Source organism: Aspergillus homomorphus (genome assembly GCF_003184865.1).
Source record: "Aspergillus homomorphus CBS 101889 unplaced genomic scaffold BO97scaffold_4, whole genome shotgun sequence".
Lineage (NCBI taxonomy): Eukaryota > Fungi > Ascomycota > Eurotiomycetes > Eurotiales > Aspergillaceae > Aspergillus > Aspergillus homomorphus.
The window spans coordinates 859,199-878,632 of NW_020291890.1; the positions used below are offsets into that span (position 1 = coordinate 859,199).

At 52.0% G+C, this 19,434-nt stretch overlaps 9 protein-coding genes across 9 annotated transcripts; 6 read left to right on the plus strand and 3 right to left on the minus strand.

Moving 5' to 3' along the window:
* Positions 1-89: 89 nt before the first annotated feature.
* Positions 90-2,796, minus strand: BO97DRAFT_403200 (putative GTPase NOG2). Its single transcript, XM_025694680.1, has 3 exons — positions 2,607-2,796; positions 1,798-2,545; positions 90-1,379 (listed from the first exon to the last, which is right to left on the minus strand). The coding sequence occupies exons 1-3, from the start codon at positions 2,702-2,704 to the stop codon at positions 543-545; spliced, it is 1,683 nt and encodes a 560-aa protein (XP_025555178.1). The 5' UTR covers positions 2,705-2,796; the 3' UTR covers positions 90-542.
* A 154-nt stretch (positions 2,797-2,950) lies between these two features.
* On the plus strand, positions 2,951-4,090 carry BO97DRAFT_403201 (uncharacterized protein). Its single transcript, XM_025694681.1, has one exon. It carries the CDS (start codon positions 3,107-3,109, stop codon positions 3,968-3,970), a length of 864 nt encoding a protein of 287 aa, XP_025555179.1. The 5' UTR covers positions 2,951-3,106; the 3' UTR covers positions 3,971-4,090.
* A 1-nt stretch (position 4,091) lies between these two features.
* Positions 4,092-5,598, minus strand: BO97DRAFT_440605 (TFIIH/NER complex subunit TFB3). The gene is made up of 3 exons (XM_025698095.1): positions 5,501-5,598; positions 5,205-5,445; positions 4,092-5,149 (listed from the first exon to the last, which is right to left on the minus strand). Exons 1-3 carry the CDS (start codon positions 5,544-5,546, stop codon positions 4,288-4,290), a joined length of 1,149 nt encoding a protein of 382 aa, XP_025555180.1. The 5' UTR covers positions 5,547-5,598; the 3' UTR covers positions 4,092-4,287.
* A 160-nt stretch (positions 5,599-5,758) lies between these two features.
* On the plus strand, positions 5,759-7,785 carry BO97DRAFT_403203 (prefoldin-like protein). Its single transcript, XM_025694682.1, has one exon. The coding sequence runs from the start codon at positions 5,870-5,872 to the stop codon at positions 7,694-7,696; it is 1,827 nt and encodes a 608-aa protein (XP_025555181.1). The 5' UTR covers positions 5,759-5,869; the 3' UTR covers positions 7,697-7,785.
* Positions 7,786-11,472: 3,687 nt separating this feature from the next.
* Positions 11,473-13,851, plus strand: BO97DRAFT_411296 (putative GPI anchored cell wall protein; the record flags this gene model as incomplete). Its single annotated transcript, XM_025696173.1, has 2 exons — positions 11,473-11,701; positions 11,771-13,851. 2 exons carry the CDS (start codon positions 11,473-11,475, stop codon positions 13,849-13,851), a joined length of 2,310 nt encoding a protein of 769 aa, XP_025555182.1.
* Positions 13,852-14,633: 782 nt separating this feature from the next.
* On the plus strand, positions 14,634-16,965 carry BO97DRAFT_383982 (phosphatase PAP2 family protein). The gene is made up of 5 exons (XM_025693396.1): positions 14,634-15,088; positions 15,151-15,177; positions 15,236-15,726; positions 15,784-15,795; positions 15,860-16,965. Exons 1-5 carry the CDS (start codon positions 15,024-15,026, stop codon positions 16,567-16,569), a joined length of 1,305 nt encoding a protein of 434 aa, XP_025555183.1. The 5' UTR covers positions 14,634-15,023; the 3' UTR covers positions 16,570-16,965.
* On the minus strand, positions 16,721-17,654 carry BO97DRAFT_179411 (uncharacterized protein). Its single transcript, XM_025690370.1, has one exon. It carries the CDS (start codon positions 17,457-17,459, stop codon positions 16,887-16,889), a length of 573 nt encoding a protein of 190 aa, XP_025555184.1. The 5' UTR covers positions 17,460-17,654; the 3' UTR covers positions 16,721-16,886.
* Positions 17,357-18,781, plus strand: BO97DRAFT_383985 (uncharacterized protein). The gene is made up of 2 exons (XM_025693397.1): positions 17,357-17,923; positions 17,984-18,781. The coding sequence occupies exons 1-2, from the start codon at positions 17,849-17,851 to the stop codon at positions 18,506-18,508; spliced, it is 600 nt and encodes a 199-aa protein (XP_025555185.1). The 5' UTR covers positions 17,357-17,848; the 3' UTR covers positions 18,509-18,781.
* A 252-nt stretch (positions 18,782-19,033) lies between these two features.
* On the plus strand, positions 19,034-19,428 carry BO97DRAFT_179537 (uncharacterized protein). Its single transcript, XM_025690371.1, has one exon. The coding sequence runs from the start codon at positions 19,154-19,156 to the stop codon at positions 19,358-19,360; it is 207 nt and encodes a 68-aa protein (XP_025555186.1). The 5' UTR covers positions 19,034-19,153; the 3' UTR covers positions 19,361-19,428.
* The last annotated feature ends 6 nt before the right edge of the window (positions 19,429-19,434 follow it).

Below are 19,434 nucleotides of genomic sequence, written 5' to 3' on the forward strand. Positions count from 1 at the left end.
GGGTAGCCCCACGTGAGCTCCGTCGGCGGTGAGGGTTCTGCCCTATTGAAGTTGGTTTACGGGTGGATTACAGTGGGAAAAACCAGTCTCTTTTTGAATCAGACCACCTTGTTTCAGGATGATTTGATCGATTGCTTGATTTCTTCGTGTAAACACTAAGTGGGTATCTTATAATAGACATCATGATGGCCGAGACGTAAATCGGCCTGACAGCCGATGTTCTCTGGACTGAGGGATGACGTACACTGGCAAAATATTGTCCAGGTAGCATGCCAGCAGGTTTCATATCGAACCAGCGCAGGGCTCGACGGGCTTGATGGTGTTCCGGTCCCCAAAGGAGCTCGCATCTTTGAACGCTTCGAGCCATGTGGCTCCAAACTTCAGAAGATCAGGGTATGACAAGACCTTGAGATACGCCCTGGAGCTGGGGAGCGGGATGCGCTACCAAGAATCTCTGTCTTGGGGCTGATGCCAACTGACAACCGGCATCGGAGTATTTTGTTTGTCAATAGTCTTCGACAAGGATCTCGACAAGAGGCTGTTTAGTCGTTCTCTTCGCCACTCTCCTCGTCGCTGACCTCAATGTTCGCGATCGAATCATCGTCGTCACTTTCGAAGCCCTCGAACTCTTCGTTATCGGATCCGGAAGCCTTTTCCTCCGACTCCTCCTTGGAGTCATCTGGCTTTTCAGAGGTTGTTTCGTCAAGCTTGCGCTTCCGACTCATTTCTCCGAGCCGACCAGCACGGCCTTCAATCTGCTCGTCCTCCCCACCAGCATTGTGAGGCGGAGGAGTGAACCAGGGGATCTTGCCTCGCAGGAAATCGTTGATGACCATCTTGGCGACACCATCGAGGTCAGGTTCTCCTCCACGAAGCAAGCGACCACCCTTGCGTGCAAGGATACTGAGGAATTCGATAGGGTCTTCCACATTCTTGATGCCGTAGGTACGCTCCAAATGCTTCGGCTGCACCCGCTTGAGAACGGCAGGGATGTACTGCTCGGGATTCTCTACGTTCTCCACTCGGACCACACCTCGGAGAAGGATATCTTCCGGAGTAGCGTTCGAGCTGGCCGGAACCACACCCGGACAATCGATGAGGTAGATTCGCTTCATCAAAGTAACGTACTGCCACACCTTGGTCTCCCCGGGAATAGGGGCCACGGTACACACCTTTTTCTTCCGTAAGGTGTTGATGACAGAGGACTTGCCAGTGTTTGGGTATCCAATCAAACCAACAGAGATCTGTTTGCGGTCCGAGTGCAGAGAGGAGAACTGCCTCAAAAGCTGGATCAAAGAGCCTTTACCAAAGGAATTGGTGATAGAGGCGTGGAAAGCCAGAGTAGGATAGTCTTTCGACAATTGTCGTACCCAAGCAGCCTGGTGTCACGTTAGCAGACGAACACCAAGAATATTGCAATTCAAGCAACATAGCAAAGCAAAAAACAAAGATTAAACGAAACACATAGTACGAATGTGTGAAATGTTACTAAGAGAACTGCTATGGGCCACTCATCGAGCAGAAGCAGATCTCAACTCAAAAACAGAACACAGCTTGACCCTTACGACAGGCTTTCAAAACGAAAACCAGTCAGCCTAGCTTCAGAAAGAAGTTCGGCGCGGATCCGCGTCAATCTGCCAGAGCTGTAACAGACATACTCCCAAGGTAGAAAAACACGACACAAAGTCGCAGGGAGAAGCCTTGACTTAGCAATGGCATAGGGCCGGAACCCTCTTGATTCGGGGATACAGCAAGGGATAGATAATAACAGAGCAGAATGAGCAAGAGCAGACTTACCGCTACACCAGTGGGAACAAGATCACACTTGTTCAAAACGAAGACCAAGTGCTTGTGAGGAGCCTCTTCACGGATGTACTTCTCGATACTCCTGCAACGTGTGCCATCGGGATCACGTGCGTCGAGTAGATGGAGCACGACATCGGAAGAGTCAATGACCTTGTAAAGCTCGTTCCAGATACGCTTGCTCTGACCCTTGGAGAAAACAGACTCGACGGCGGTGGTTGCCAGGCCTGTGTTATCGTCCTTCGCAACATCATCGCCGTTGACAACCAAAGTACCATCTTCATGCGTAGCATGGTCTGTCTTCTCGACATAGGCATCGTGCATCTTGACGGTTTCACCAACCAAATCCTCCAGGGAGGCGACACCAAGCTTGACACGCTTTCTTTGAGCCTTAGGCCCAAATGTATCGCTAAAAGGAGAGTTCTCAATGGCCATCTTAGCCTCATGTTGCTTCAGGCCATTGGCGCCTTTATCATCTCTGATCAGGCTCATAGGAAGCTTGTTCGTCTTGAGCAGGACGGAATAGGGGTCGGAAGCACGCTCGGCGACAGCCTCGCGGAAAGACGACAGAGCTTCCTGAGAGATGACTCTCGTGTTCCCGAACCATTTACGGTTGGGCTCGATTCTAGCGACCGGGGCTTCTCGGGACTGGTAGGAAGCAGCCACAGTGATCTTTCCCTCAGCGTTACGTCGAGGCTTGCCATCTTTCAGCATGTTCAGATGCTTCACCTTCTTTGCATCTCTTTGTAATAAGTTAGTCCGCAGTTTGAGAAAGTAGAGGTTCGCGTGATAGTGTTGCCCACCTGTAAAAGTTTTCACCCTTCGTCCTGACATTTCCCATGCCATCTCCAGTCTTCCCCTGCCGCTCTCTGCGAGTGGCTTCCTTCTTTCCGGTACCCATGATGAAAACACTTCCCAAGAGTACTTCGAGGAATTTCGGAAAGAGTTCTCAAGGTAGTAGTGTCACAAAATGAGAGTTGGCGGAGCGCAAGAAGGAAAGAAGAAAGAAGAGAGAGGAAAAAAGTTTCTAGCGCGGGAAATTATTTTTTTTTCTGTCACTGGCGCGCGCCAAGCTAAGCGGTGCACGGACCAAGGGCAGGAAATTCGTTTCGCTCTGTCCGACTTCCGCAGCAGGACCGCGCTTGCCAGCCAGCAGCCCTTTCAGGATCGGATCTCTGTTCTTGTTGTTGGTTGATTGAGGTGGGCCAGTCAATTGACACTATTCAACCTCATCCTCCGATATTTTCTGTCTCGATTGAGTCCATTATTTTTCCACCATTCCTTGAGAAAATATCCTTTCATCATGGCCCTTTTTCGCACTTGCAGAACTGCCACCGTGCAGCTCCGCGGCTTCTCTTCATCTTCCTCTCTGCGAGTCGGACCCGAGTCTCCCAACTTCATCGATGTTCCTCGAAGCCTTCAGCCCGATCTCCCCTCCAAGCGCATCATCAAGGGTACCCTTCCAGTGCCCCGTGAAATCTTCCCTGCTCGCCGCACGGACAAGCCGACCCAGGCGTACATCTCCGCCGCCACGCCGCGTCCGAAGAAAGGCAAAAGCCCGAACCCAAACGATATAAACTACGAATACATCGAGCAGAAGAAGCGGATGGCTAATATGCGGCGAAAGAATCTCCGGGAGGGTCTCCTGGAGTTGCACGCCCGCAAGCAGGCCACTGATACCGCCATGAAGTTGCGAAGTGAGCAGAAGCAGCTTTACCGGGAAAAGATCCTGCAGCAACCTGATAGAGAGGACGTGCGACTGACCCGGACGTCGATCGTTCAAGAAATGCTACCCCAGCACATGCCAGTGCTGCCGGATCCTGACCGTGAAACTCGTCTTAGGAAGGCTCGGTCTCGCACTCAACGGAAACTAGCCAACAAGGTGGCGGAGCGTCGACACGACATGCACGACCTCTATGTGAACGCGCGGAATTTTATCGTTAATGAGGAGCAGCTTGCGGCCGAGATTGAAAAAGTCTTCCCTGAGGGCGTGAACGAGGCCTGGCGCAGTGACCACCAGGAGGGTGTGAACATCTGGAACCTGGGTTTCCCGCAGGGTATCTCCAGCCTTGCCAGCGATTCGCGGAAGACCGAGAGTGCTCGTTGGGACACCATCCAGAGCAGAATCAGGAGGCTTGCAGAGGAGATCACCGGAGGCAAGATGTGAAGGACTGTGCTCATTGGGGAGAGATGTACATTATGTGTGATTTGATACAGTTTGATGTTTACTTGTCTTGTTATTAAACAATATCACTTGGGTTCGTGTTAGCTTTACCTTTTCTATACCTAGATCAATCATATTCCAATGTGAAGACCGTTATTTATACACTTCAATAAGCACCCAAGTCCCGCCAAAAACGCCATCGCTATGCAATATATACACCAGCGCAGGTAGAGGGGCTTCTCTACCTGAAAATACATAACAGCAAGAGGAACCGCAGGTGGCGCTGCTCAACAGCCTCGACAGGCTGTGAGTAACATCAGCTAGCTGGCATCTGGAGTGCCTGCACTGGAGACTGCCGCCAAAGCAGAGCCTTGAGTAGCGACAGGCCTTGATGACCTTAGAGAGTCTCCATCGTCGCGTCTAGTCACCTCCTCATCGACGAAGCAACCTAACCCAGCAAATGCTTCCATCAGTGTGCGAGAGTAATACTCCTGCAGATCGTACCCGCCTGCCTGCATACGAGTATCCTGTCGGATCGGGTCTAGATAACTTGACGGGTAGAAGTCGCGCAGAGTGTAGTAGTCTCGCTTGTTGGGAACCATGCCACCAAATGGGTCATAGGGCTTCTCGGGCTCCGGTGTCACGATCTTCTTGAGACCCTTGATCAAGCCCGAGTCGCCGGCGGCATCGGCCTTATCAGCTGTGTTCCCTGTCTGGCCAGCTTTCCTGGCATCCGAGTTGCGCAAAGCGGCCTGTTTCTGTCGGATTCGATCCTCTTCACTGCGCCGAGCAGATGATTTCTTGAGTAACACCTTCTTGCCTTCGCGGGCAATAGCCGCAGCGTCGCCGGGTCGCCCCGCTGCGAGTCGACTTAGGACATCCTCCCGAGAGGCTTGCAGCTCTCTCCGTTCGTTCTCGTATTCTTGTTTGGCTGCTTCTCGGCGAAGGCGTGCCAATTCCTGCTCATGTGTCTGCTGCTCCTTGAAGGACGACGCTTCTTGCACTTCGAGGGCTTGGTTGGCGCGGATAGAGCGCACATTCTCCGAAGCATACCTCTGCAAGTCGTTTTCCGTCTTGGCCACATCCGTACCGTGCACGAGGTTTGCGATAATCTCCTCGCGTTGTTCAAGGAAGTCGTCCCAGGCCCGTTTGGAGTCGAATTCTTCTTCACGGCGGTTGAGACTGCGGACAACATCAGTATCCCGTGGAAACCGCAGGTAATCGATCGACGACATACATCTGCATCACCCTACGCCGTATGTCCACCTCTCGTTCCACGTTGATATCCTCGAACGTCTGCTTTCGGAACCTAGCCTTTCGCAACGTCTTGTGGCAACCCGCGACGGGGCAGTTCGCCGGGCCTGACGAGAATATCCGATCCACACACGACTCACACATTTTGTGATAACATTCTGGGTTGATGAGAAACTGCATGTCCGGGTTCAGGTACCGTGAGGATTTGCAGACAGGGCACACCTCTAAAGGAAGCTTGTTAGCACTGCTGAGATACCCATACGGAGCCAAAATGCTTACCGTCGTCATCCCCGCGATTAGCCATAGCATCCCGAACAGGAGGCATAGTGAATAGCTCGCAGATCCGATCAAGATCAGACAGAGCGGAGGAACAGTTGAACACCGCAGGTATCGCGGGCGATGAGGCCTGAATGACGGGTGATTAATCCAACTGCGCGCACGAACCAATCAGGCATTCCGCCCATTGTTCCGCGGCGGAACTTTTTTTCTTTGCCGCCGCCTCCGTTCCTTTTTCCCTCTCCGGTCTTTAGACCTTCATGAACACACACATTTTCCTATTCGGTTGAACCTTACATCGCCTTGTCTCGCAGGCCTTAACCGTCATTTCCTGTACATTTCTTCTAGGCTTAAGCATAGATGACTACAACTATGGGCGTTCCCGATAGCAAGTTACACGAGCTCGAGCGCCAGCGGCTCGAACTTGAAGGCAACATCTTGAAACTCCAGGACTCCCTCTACCACTGGCGGACATGGGAGGCAGAGTACGATGGCCTCAAGGAGGAAATAAATGACTTAGCCGAAGATGCAAACACCGACGACTTCCTCCGTGCAAGCCGCAGCCTTGGCGGATCATTTGTCAATGAGGATGAACTGAAAGTCATAATGGGCGAGAAAGAAGGCGTGACGCGCACCAAAGGACAAGTGATCAGCCTGATCACCCGACGCATCGACTATGTGAAACAGAATGTTGAGACTATGGAGAAGAGACTACGCGCCGCCGAAAACGAACTCTATGCGTTGGACACCCAGGAGCAACTACCGAGCGAAGCCACGGCCGAGTTCCCGATGACTGAGATTTTCGAAGAACTTGACGAGAACGGCGATGTTATCTCGAGTCGAACAAATACCCCTGGCAGCCAAGCACCCGAGTTGTTGAATGTCTTACAGAAGGCTGGTGTAAAGGATATACCGGACATTGCGAATGTGGTTACGGCGCTGGAGAACTCATCGCAACCAGTTGTACCTCCTACGGAAACATCTGCAACGGATGAAACCCCCACTGCAGTCGAGGTGGAGGAGGTAAACCCTCCGACTACCAAAGCGGAGGAAGAGCCAGAAACGACTACTCTTAAGAACGACCACAAGCCTCCCGCCATGGATGCAGCCGGACTTCTGGAGTATCAGCGTCTTGCGGCTTGTATCGAAGAATCGCCAGAGGATTCCCAGTTACGGCGCGAAATGTTACAGTATAGCTTAAACGAAGTTGGAGCGGTTGTGGCCGAGCTGGAACTCGATGAGGATGCAAGCGACGTATCCGTCGACGGAGACTACGATGACTACCCATACGACGACGAAGACGAAGAGGAGGACGAATATGGAAGAACCAAGGGACGTGTTCTCGATGAGGACTATCACCGCGAAATGCGCGAGTTGGAGGCCAAGTTAAACGCGCGAGGACTCTGGAACATCGGCAAGAATACTGACTCTCTTCCAACCGATGTGAGGGCAGAGCTGGAGCAGCCTAGTGTGGTCCGCGTTGAGAAGACTGCCGAGCCCGGCAATGAATCGGTATCCGAGAAAAAGCCGAAGAAGAAGGTCGCCTTCGCTGACGACCTTGACATTGCGCCGGCTTCCAAACCTCCCACCCAGGGGAAGAAAGCTGTTCCAGTTCGCGAGTCGAGTGTACCTGTTCTTGCAGACTCTGTCGTCGAACGCACAGAGCCTGTTGTAAAGGAGCCAGTAGCAAAAGATGCACCGAAGAAAGTCTCTCGGTTCAGGACCGCTCGGAAAACGGAGGACAGTACAGTCAAACCAGCCACTGCGTCAGAGACTTCAACTTCCGGCCCTTCCCGGCCCGTCGAACTTCGCTCTTCTCTGCGCAAGACTGCCACCCCCTCTCCCGCGCCATCCTCGCTGCCTCTCTTTCCTGCAAGGCCAGCGGAGCCCAAACCTTTCTCCCAGCCAATCTCAGATATCGTTGAGAATGACCCCGCACCCAGAGGTCCAGAAGGCAAAATCCTGGCAGACACACTCGTTGAACGTGATGTTTCTCAAACTTCAGCTGTGGCACCGGAACCAGACGAGCTTGATGAACAGCTGCACCGGAAGGAGATCGCTACTGAGTTCTACCAGATCCGGAACCGCATGATCAAGGAGACGGGCGGATTTGTTGACGAAGAGCCCGAAATCGTCCCTCTGGAGACAGAAGAGGCTCCCAGACGCGTGAGTAAGTTCAAAGCCGCGCGCATGAGGTAATGGGTCTAGGGACCTCGAATGCAACCAGATACCCACTATATACAACACATGGACACCGGAAATATAGCCAATTCATGTCAATATTGTACCGCACATCAGAAATGCCTCTGCAACGCGTAGTCACCGGACTTCAGCCTTCTCACTGAACATACTATAACCCGTGGTATGCTCACAGTGCTGAACATCCAAGATCAAGGAACAAGGGCTCTCTGACTGCATTTCCGTTACTGGATGTATTGGACTTCAACGAGTACTTACAGACAGTGAAAGATGGTTTTACGGTTACGTTTCACCCTCAACATGCCATCTATCATCTCATACCCAGGTTTGCGAGGTGCCATCTACGTAGAAAATGCTACTTCATCTGCAGCATCAGCGCGGGTCATGATTCAACACCATGAAACTTTCCTGGACGAACGTAGGAAGAGGGTTCAGACGATGTTTATTGCCCGGTCTGAGTTTGCGGATGAAAGACACACATTCGTTTTCTTGGAAGAAGATCTCAAGCAAACACATATGGTTTGCCTGTGAAAATCTTTCCAATCCAGCAATAGATTTCCGAATCGGCAACCACAACCTTATGAACAAAATCTGTTACCAGCGAAGGAGAACAAAATTATTCTGCATTCAATGCGGATAAACGCTTACGTACCACTTCCAGCAGTCTAGTTTCCTACGAGTGCTGCGGGAAAATCGGAGCGATTGGCAGCTGAAGGACGTGGCAGTGATCTGCAACTGACATCGACGTCAGTACCCATTATGGTTTTTCCATGGGCCTGAGGCCACCCCGCCTATTGTTCCGTCCAATCGAGAAAAGGACTGATACTCCATTGTCTTTCATGGCAGGTACGGCCAATTGCCAATACATGTTGATCAGCACGAGACAACTTGCTTCTGGCAAGCCTGGAGCCCTTGGCAATTGGACCAAGGTGAGACAAGTCGGCTTGTTGACAGTACAGGCATATTATTCAATATATTTCTCCCCCAATTCTGCATATGAGACAAAAGCGGAAGTTTAGAGTATGGCCAGACCTCCTTCTCCAGTACCTGCATTTGACAGCTTTTGCATGAGGGGAAGAACTGTCAGGGTTCTGTTTGCCCACGGTCCACTGGGAGGAGGAAATCGGCCGATTAATGATGGATGCCCATGTACTTAGTACCATCTGATGTACCGTCTTAATGCAGCCGGCTTTCTCTGAGTCCGAAAATGTGGATCGGTCGAGTTGCCTGGCGAGGGTTGGTGGGAGGTTGAAGGGAGCTTCACTGTTTCGTCCGGCTTTCGAATGTCCTGAGTAGTTAGTGGGTCCAGTCTCAGTCATTCCAGGGCTAGAATGATCGGGAACCCAGCCTAGAAGAGCTTCTAGCAGGGATTCCTGGGAAAATGACCCATTTCCCTCGATAGCTGCGTGGGGTGATTTGTGAGATGGAGAGGGGGGAGTGGTCGGGAGGACTGCAAAAGCATACGTAACCATCGCTGTGCGGGGGCTGAATTCTATTGATTGCTACTGTAGGTTCACCTGGGGATTTTTCTTATAAAAACAAATCAATAAGTGAAACCTGACTGCTAGAAGTGTAAAAGACTTCTTGGGCTATCCAATTGGATTGCATGGGCTGCCAATTCCGTGTGTAGGTTCAAGGTTAGGTGTCTCGATTCCCGAGCGGGGGCAGGAACCATACTTACTTGCACTATAGGCTAGATGGAGCATGTGAGAATTCTGTTACGTCTGGCAATCTATTTTGGTGGAAAATACTTTCATATACAAGTAGAAGATGAGATGGGTAATGGCCTACAACTTACTGCAGGACCATGAAAAATAGGTACTTAGATGGAGAGTTCGAGCTATAAAACCCAACGTTAAGAATTAAGGCAGCGCTTATGGAGCTCAATCGCGCAGGGCTGGCTGTATGGCCTGTGCACTTGAGAAATTAATGCTCTTCTGCTTTATGCATGCGGCCTATAATCTGCGTCGGCTCTAGTGAAAGAAAACAGCTTTACTTGACAAGTGCTTTCACTTGCCCGCACTGGGTGTCAACCTGATTCGGTTTGTATAATGACCCAATGCCGTAGTCTCATCGGTTGACCCTGTAAAGCACACACAGACACGTTGCTCACCCACAACTTGAATGACGTGGCCAGTCCGATCGACAGAGCAATTTCTTGAAAGGTTGAGAGGGGAATGGGATCCCAAGGGCGGCTGGATTCTTAGCGATCGTATCGGGAGCGATAATCATTAGACGGAGCAATTGAGAGAATAATAATAATAGTACCGGTGGTAATGATGATGATGATGAATGCCGTGCACATCTCCATCAAAAAAGAAGCAATGCTGTTGGCTGCGGGTTTCGTCATGGTCCACCGAACATGGCGGGGAAATGATTGATCCATGACTACTGTGGCTGTGACTGGCTGCGTCCCCTTTCGCACCCCTTTTCAAAGAAGTGGGCTTCCCGCTCGCAAGTCCCGGTGTCTCCGTCACTTGGCTTTCCTGTTTGTTTCAGATGAAACAAACTCAACTCCTCTCCTCCCCGATCCATTCCATCTATTCCATCCATTCCATCCATCCACTTCATCCACATCACTTCCCTCCCTCCAATTTCGGAATTCTGATACTTCAAATCATATTCGATTATTCCATAATGACATGCAGTTCCTTTCAATTCCCGCAGTCAATTCATTGACTATGCGATACTATTTTGTGCCGCTGACGGAAACTCCTCCTGTCCAGCCGAATTGCTGAGTAACGCATCTAGGCAGCCCACCCTTTCTCTCAACTCCACACCCCATTTGGTGGAAGAAGGCATCTCAAACGCCGCCCTTATACGGAAGGAATGACGCAAGGTACCTCTTTGGAGATGAAGCATTCGACATTCCCGTTATTCACTTACCACATGGCTTTCTTCGAGGGCCCCAGTTCTGCCACTTCCGGCAGGCTTGTTCATGCGCCTATTGTACCTTGTGCCTGCAGTGTATGCGTACACATTTTGCACGATATGCATTGTGATTGGGGCTTGTCAGTTCCCACCCGGGTGGATGAATATGAATAGAAGCAACGGGTTCCTGGGAACCCCAACGTCCGGTTCCTTGTCTGAGGCAAGTATGAAACCCGCTATGGGTCGCTGAATGGCGGACAGAACCGTGGATGGTATGTTGTATTGCCACCAGACCGCAATCAAACGGGAAGTCATTGACCAGGTCAGGGTATCTGGCCGATCCAAAGGCACTACTCGATGGGGCTGGCTCCACCGAAGGAAAGATGCCCTGAAAGGTCTCGGCCACTGATATGACTTGCCATTCTACTCTACTGTCTCCTCCCAGGACAAGAACCACTCGCAGCTACCTACCTCCACAATGCTCAAAAAACCTTATGACGTCCATTATAGTGCTCTTACCGACCTAGGGAGTGTCCAGGCCCCAGTCTGTCGACCAACCAACCCGCTGCCTGTCTATTCACTCATCGGCCATGTCTGGCTGGGTCCATGGTGGCCCTTTGTTGGCCCCATGGTCCCTTCGACCGCGCAGATGTAGCGCAAATGGCCGCAGTATGTTTCTATTTATCCGATCTACATGTGGAGGTACTCGATCGTACTTTCTGGGACCTGTTTGTTGTGTTTGGGCGGACTCCATGACGTGCCTGATTGTACCCACTACGTCTTATAAAGATTGCACATGCCCTGGATGTCAGTTTTAAGTTCCTGTCACTACAATTTTCCCATACTGGAAGCCGCCCAGTTCATTCTTTATCCTAGCTGCTGCCTCAAGCTCGCTAGTGCCAAGGATGAAGCATTTCTCGACTCTCGCAGCTTTCGCTGCCGGAGCAAATGGTCTCGTTAGCCGCGCAGACTCGTGCTGCTTTCACCTGACTGCTTCCGGCGCCGCATCTGGCACTGTGGGCCAGCTTGGTGATGGTCAGAACCGCCTCGGTGGTGGTCTACCTGCAAGCTCGTTCTGTATCGATTCGAACGGTGCCATCACCGATAGCAGTGGACGTGGATGTATCGTGACAAGTAAGCCTTCCTTGTGAGCTTGAATACCGCTAGGAGACGAAAGCATGCTAACCAGTCGTACGTTGACAGGCTCTGTCACCCAGTTCCAGTGTGATTTGGGGTCCAAACCTCAGTCTGGCTTCTCTATCTCGTCCGGTGGTCAGCTGCAATACCAGGGCAGCTCTAATTTTGTTGCATGCCAAACGGGTGACAATGGCGAGTTGAACATTTATACCACCCAGAGCTCCGCGGTGACTGGATGCTCAAGCATCACATTAGCCGCCGATTCTTGCTCAGGCTCTGGTTCTGGCACTGGCACTGGTGGTGGTACTGGTGCTGGCGCTAGTGCTGGCGCGTCTGGCTCAGTCCCGGCAGTTTCCTCAGTCCAGGTGCCCCAGCCCGGCGCACCTGGCTCAGTTCTTCCCGGTCAATCTTCTTACATCCCCGGCGGTCCTGTCTCAAGTGCTCCCGTGCCAGGTTCGGTTCCGGGTCAATCTTCCAATGTCCCCGGCGGTCCTATCTCCAGCGCACCTGTGCCCGGCGCTGGTTGTGCCTCAGCTCAGACAGTCACCATCACGACCACCGTGATTCAAGCCAATTGCGGCACAGGGACACCTGGTGTTCCGGTACCTCTTCCGATGCCTGGATCTAGCAGTCCAGGTGTTCCTCAAGGCACCCAACCTGCCGGAACTCAACCTGCTGGTACTCAACCCGGTCAACCAGGTGTAACTCAACCCGCCGGTACTCAGCCCGCTGAAACGCAGCCCGCAGGAACCCAACCAGCTGGAACACAGCCTGGTCAGCCAGGTGGCATTCCGCCTGTCGGAACGCAGCCCGTCGGTACTCAGCCTGCTGGAACGCAGCCCGCAGGCACTCAACCTGCAGGCACTCAGCCTGGTCAGCCAGGTGGCATTCCGCCTGTCGGAACGCAGTCCGTTGGTACTCAGCCCGCTGGAACGCAACCCGCTGGAACGCAACCCGCTGGAACGCAACCCGCTGGAACGCAACCCGCTGGAACGCAACCTGCTGGTACTCAACCGGCTGGCACTCAACCGGCTGGCACTCAACCGGTTGGAACGCAGCCCACAGGAACTCAACCGGCTGGCACTCAACCCGCTGGAACGCAGCCCGCAGGAACTCAACCAGCTGATACTCAGCCCGCTGGCACACAGCCCGCCGGCACACAACCCGCAGGGACTCAACCTGCAGGGACTCAACCTGGTCAGCCAGGTGGCATTCCGCCTGTCGGAACGCAGTCCGTTGGTACTCAGCCCGCTGGAACGCAACCCGCTGGTACTCAACCGGCTGGCACTCAACCCGCTGGAACGCAGCCCGCAGGAACTCAACCGGCTGGCACTCAGTCCGCCGGCACCCAGCCTGCAGGCACTCAACCCGCTGGAACGCAGCCCGGTGGCACAAGGCCTGCTGGAACCCAACCCCCTGCTACTGCTACTACACCTGCAGGTACACTTCCCGCAGGTACGCAACCCGGTGGTAACCAGCCTGCCGGCACCCAGCCCGCCGGTACTCAACCTGCCGGAACTCAACCTGCCGGAACTCAGCCTGCTGGCACCCAACCTGGTCAGCCAGGCGTAACCCAACCTGCGGGAACTCAACCTGCTCCCTCGGGTACTCCATCCGCTTCCAAGGGAACTGGAGCCGCCAGCAGCACTCAGCCAGCAGCCTCTGCTACTCGGTCAGGCGCAGCCAGCTGTCCAACTGACTTGTCGGGCGATTATGAGTACCCTCATCTGATTGTTCCTGTTAACTCTACCACCCCCGATACCGCCTACGGCTCCCAGCTCTTCGGTACTGTTTCGTCCACCGTCTCGACCATTTATAACTTTGATATTCCGTCCTCCGACTCTGGCAAAACTTGTAGCCTTGTCTTCCTGTTCCCGAATAAGGAAGACCTCGAGACCTCTGACTACACCTTCAGCGGTGATGGCAAGGTTGACTTCACACAGCTGTCCTCTGCTGCTAACCTGAAGACCACCTACAACAACGCTCCGTCGGTCAAACAGGACTATGGCGAGTTCACCCTTTCACCGGGCAACTCCTACCTGGTTGCCTCTTTCTCGTGCCCAGCTGGCCAAGCCGTGGCGTACGAAATGAAGGCAACTGGTAATACCTACCTCAACTTTTTCGAGGACTACAATCCATCTCCGTGAGTAAATCCTGATTGCCGCCCACAGAAAGACCTTCAGCTAACCGGAACTTATAGTCTTGGCCTTTTTATCACCGTTTGCTAAACGCATTTCCCGTGACCGGTGGCACGCGAACATGAATCATGGGCCCATTATTTCCTGTTTCTACTTTATATTGAATATTCCCTTCTAGTCTTGGCGAGATAATATTTTTGGCCCTTGAGCTCTGGACCCATCAGAGCTCAGACTGAGAGTAAGACGGTTAAAAGAGCTCTCTGGTTGAGTGGCTACTCTTGTTGTCGATTGAAGTAATCTCTTGAGTGGTAGTGTACTATAATCCTATAATGGAATGTTCTTTGGGTCTTTCGTTCTTGAGAATTGATGGATCTGCTGTGTCATTCTGGGCTTGTCACTCAGTTGCAGTGGTCACCGAGTGGAGACTTGCAGGAAGAATACGGTACCTAAGACTTTAGGCAGCATCATTTCGGGGTTGGCATTTTTGACATGGGTTTCCCGCCGGAGACGAAGCACTAGTCTAGGTATAGGTAGTGGTTGTCGCCCGATTCTCACTCGGACGGTTACAATTCCTCAGTAGTAAAGAAGGATGGAGTTGTTTTGAACAGCCCTATGGCGTGGGAAGTGCAGAAGTGGCTGAGCGGCTGGGCTTGTCAGACATTGCGGGGGTGGAGGCTGTTAGTTCCATTGGCCGCGTCTCGCCCGGGCGGTCAAACCACTTCTCGGGCCATCTTCACCCCCGACTATTTATACCCGGGGCCCGTAAAGTTGATACTGTACCAAGGCTTCATTCACGCTGATCGTGCGGCAATGCCAACCATTTAAGTTCGCGCCCCCGCGGGCCTGCAAAAACGTTGTTCAGACTTCCTGACCTCTTTCTTTTTTCTTCTGTCAAAATACCCCCTCTCTTTGTCAATCGACGATTTTGGACAGCATCTGGGTTTTCCATTCTTTCATTTGCCTGTTCCTTCCTCTTCCTTTGTCGACTGGTTTCGAATCGCGGCAACCTAAACCCATTCCCCTCACGTGCTCGGTTTCCCTACCCAGCGGCCAGCTTGTTAGATGATCGGATATCAAACGTGATCTCAACAACATACACTCGCTGGACAGAGCTTTGATCTTGTCATCATTTTCATCATTTTGGTTTTTGTAGTATTGTGCTTGGTGGTAAAGTCATTAGGATGGACCGCCTTCCGAACAAGCTGCTTTTCTCTAAGCAGCGCCTGAGGCCACGGGTCGTGCTTTCGTGGGTCTACGCTGCTTATCTGAGATAATCGAAAAGTCACTAACTGCTGCCCTCTGGTACAGATATATCGCTGACTACCTTATTCTCGTGTTCGTCCACGTCGTGAAATGATTACCAGGGAGCCATGCTAACATGACATCGCACTAGCGCCTGTATCGCAGGGTTCTATGCTCTCGACTCCATTGAACCCTACCACCAACACTTCTCGCTGCGAAATATTTCCATCCAGTATCCTTATGCTGTTCACGAGCGCATCACGATACAGGAAGCTCTTTGTATCTCCGGAGTAGCGCCCTTGGTCATCATCGTCATCTATACCCTCTTCATCGATGGGCTCTTCTCTCACAACAAACCGCAGGATCCGGTATCCGGAAAACGGAAATTGTCGGGCCCGTATCGGTGGAAGGACCGATTATGGGAGCTCAATTGTGGTATTTTGGGACTTTTGCTCTCTCAGGGCCTGACGTTCGTCATTACGCAAGCATTGAAGAACGCCTGCGGCAAGCCTCGACCCGATTTCATTGATCGATGCCAGCCTCGCGCCGGAAGCCAGGATGCCATACCGGGCTTGTCTAACTCTACTATCTGTACTGGTGAGCATGCGCTAATCAAAGACGGGTTCCGTTCATGGCCATCAGGTTCGACAGCACCTCCACCACTTCAGACACTGATCTTATGCTGACTTACAATTATAGGCCACAGTAGCTGTAAGGATGTCCCTATGCTGCCCCCCATGATGAAATTGATACCTGACACTATTTATCGTAACAGCGTCCTTTGCCGGATTGTTCTATCTGACGCTCTGGATGAGCGGCAAGCTGCACATCATGGACAACAAAGGGGAGGTCTGGAAAGCACTATTGGTTATGACCCCCAGCCTTGGAGCTACCCTTGTTGCGGTGAGTCGGATCATGGATGCGAGACATCACCCTTTCGACGTCATCACGGGATCGCTTCTTGGAATCATTTGTGCCGTCATTTCGTATCACCAGTATTTCCCGCCTCTCTCGCAACCGTGGAAGAAGGGGCGTGCACACCCCATCCGGAGCTGGGGCACGGAACCGCTACCTCCATCCAACCCATTGAACCAGATGAGGTTTGAAGACAGCACTGTAGCGCTTCGTCACCCGACCGAAGACAGTCAATCGAAGGCCCTGGTCGATGAACACAACGGCGCGACGTATCTCCCAGCGTCCAATCCCTACGCAACGAACAGGTACACTCGTCGATCACAGGACGAAGATGGGAATTGGTCCTCGTCCAGCGAAGACGTTCACGCGGACGGTTATGAGATGCAGTCCGGGTACACTCGAGCACGGAATCCAGGGCTGGGCGGATCTCTCCCACAATACGAGGTTGACACGACGTATGGCTCGCAACGGCCACCCGAGGCCACAGCTCTGCATGCACCTACGCGAGTGATGACCGCTCAACTCGATCGTGGCCGGGATCTGACTGAGATGCATGCGCGGGAAGTATGAGACCGCAGGCGGGTTACTCCGGTCGCATCTACATGAGGGGAGTGTGTTCAATTTGTTGCCATTTCTAGAACATATACCAGTTCACTTGCATGTAAAATCTTGGGCTATGACTGTGATGATTATCTTTGATTATTTTTCTTTTTTTTCTCGGATGGGTGGGGGGCACTGTGACGAGTGGTGGTGACATGCCAATGTATTGACCAGGCGGGAAAAGAGCAATTTCGGGGTATCTTTCATCAGCAAACGAACCGGTCAATAAACGGCAGGCTGTCTTGAAGGTTTGATGGAGTGGATTGGCGATGAAACCGCAGGCGGGATCATAGTTTTGGCAGGGTGTACTGTACTGTACATACAACGTGTACAATATGTTCACTATGTTGACGCTTGGTGTTCCTGATGATCAACTTGGAACCATGACTGGCTGGCTCTAGACTTTCCCTCCAGGCTTTTTCTCCTTCAATTTCCCTCGTGGAGGCCCCACCAAACCGACCGACCGCCCGCTGATTATCATCCGTGACCCCGGCAATAAACAACACTAAAGTAAAGTAAGCGTAAACAATGCCATGCTCGCGGACAAACAGAAAAGTATGCTTCTTTCCACAATGTACTCCGTATTGCTGATTGGAAGAGTCACCCTTCAATGCCATCATAGTCAGGCTGTGGAACTCCACTCGGGAGAACGGTGAGACGCAGCGAGCCGCCCGGGTGTGGGAGAAAAGGTTGCACGATTCATGATGGGATTTTATCCTCCCAGCCACCCCGCAGTGTGAGTCGCCCAGCCTCCTCTTGACCCTCTTGACTTGCATATCCTCCCTCTCTTCGGCCCATTGTTTTCTTTTCTTCCGCAGTCTTCCTCCTGCTGAGTTCTCTGTCTGTCTTGGATGCATCATCTGTATGTACCCTTGCTTCCCTCTCCTCTCGGTGTGGGTTCTCTCTCGTGCTTTTGAGTCGGGCTACATCTAGATCGGCACCTAACCGATTCTTCACTCTCCCTTGCCATTTACCTACCCTGCACTAGACGTTGTCCGGCGCAACGTCAGAGCCTGGTCGCGCCTTGTTCCGGCTTCGGTCTCGTTTCCATTCCTATCGTCCCCTTCCATCGCACTCTCAGCCGGCATCTCGTTATCAATCTTCGTTGTTTGTATGATGACGTTGTAGCTGTCCACCAGTCCAATCCATCTGACAATTCAGCCATCGTGAACATTGATAGACCTGCGCTTGCAACCATACCAACAGCTGTCCAACCAAACTCAGTCGCATTGTGCGAATAGCAGGCAAGATGATTGGTAGTCTCTTCTTCATCCTCAATCGGCTCCTAGAGCTTATTCTGTTGATTCCGATCATCGGAATGATGGTAGGCACATTCCACATCCAGAACCTTATTCTAAGCATTGCAACTGACATCCACTGCTAGGCCTATTTTGTCAACGGCTATCTTAATGCAAACATGATCACCCCGGCCTACATCTTGGTCATCTTCATCGTCAGCGTCATTGCCGCATTCTGGTGTATTGATACCATGATTCGCATCTCGACCACCCGGCGTTCGGCATTGTTCGTCGCCTTCGTGGATCTCCTCTTCTTCGGCGCCTTTATCGCCGGGGTCTACGAGCTGCGGTTCATCACCAATGCCGATTGTGCTCACTGGAATGGAGGCTCGGTGTACATTTCGCTTGGTCCCTTCGGGTACTACGGCTATAGCTCCGACAACCCGCTGTCGTTCCACATCAACAAAACCTGCGCGATGCTCAAGGCTTGCTTCGCACTGGGGATTATCGAGGTTGTTCTCTTCTTCTGGACGGCGATCCTGGCGGTGATGATCTACCGCCGGCCGGATGTGGTTGTCAAAGAGACGACAGTTCGTCGGCGGAGTCACAGCAGTCGACGCGGCCATCGGCGCCATAGCAGCTCGCGAAGCCGACACCAGTATGCGGTCTAGAACTACTGTTCTTTCCTTTATGACTTTATGGACTATGATGGGATGGAATCTGGTTAATGATTGATTGGAGGATTTACGATACACAAATGAAGTAAAAGGGACAAGCTCACGAAGATACTATGTTCACGCGTTGATGAGATATGAACCACTGTTTTTTTGTTCTTTTTACGCTGCTATTCGGGGGTCTTGTTTTTATTTGTTGGGGCATATATTTGATTATGCTTCTTTTATACGAGATATGACCTGATTTCTGCTCCATCGCAGCTGACCTGTACATGCTATTGATTGTGACTAATATTCTATTGTGTCGAATGGCTTCTTTGGGATGGTTTCCACCCACCGTACATTACGCTATAGTGCCGGATAAGCTTCGTGGCAAAGTATTAGGTTCCAATTTCTTTACAATAATCAATCCCCAAGAACATCGATCACGAGGCCTCCACTTTTGGCAAGACTACGGAGTAAGTCTGGGTGACGGCGGGAAAGCCATGACTGTACGTTCTCACTCTACACTTGTTCAATAGTGCCCTATTTCTAAGGTGAGCTAGCTCTGAATAGATACTACAACGGTACAGTGCCTGGTGAAATCAGTGGGGGTTGGTTCGAGGGCTTCCTTTATCCCAGTCCCGACCTCAGGAGCACGAGATGACCGAGCTGGTCGTCTTCGCAGGCACAAGACTCAACTGTGTACTTAGCCGAGACCAAGTTCAGGCTTGTGTACCACAAAATCCGTGGTCCAGGCCCAGAAGGTCAAGAAGAAATTGGAGTACAGCGCTTAAGTGGGTATCGAAATGCTCTTCGCCCCTTCTGTGCCGGCTTTTGCAACTACCTCACTCTCCGAATCGGATCTGAGTATGAGCCGCGGCTTGTTTACACCACTTAGAGAAGACATGAAGGATGGACATCCCAGGGGCTCGTTGCTTCAC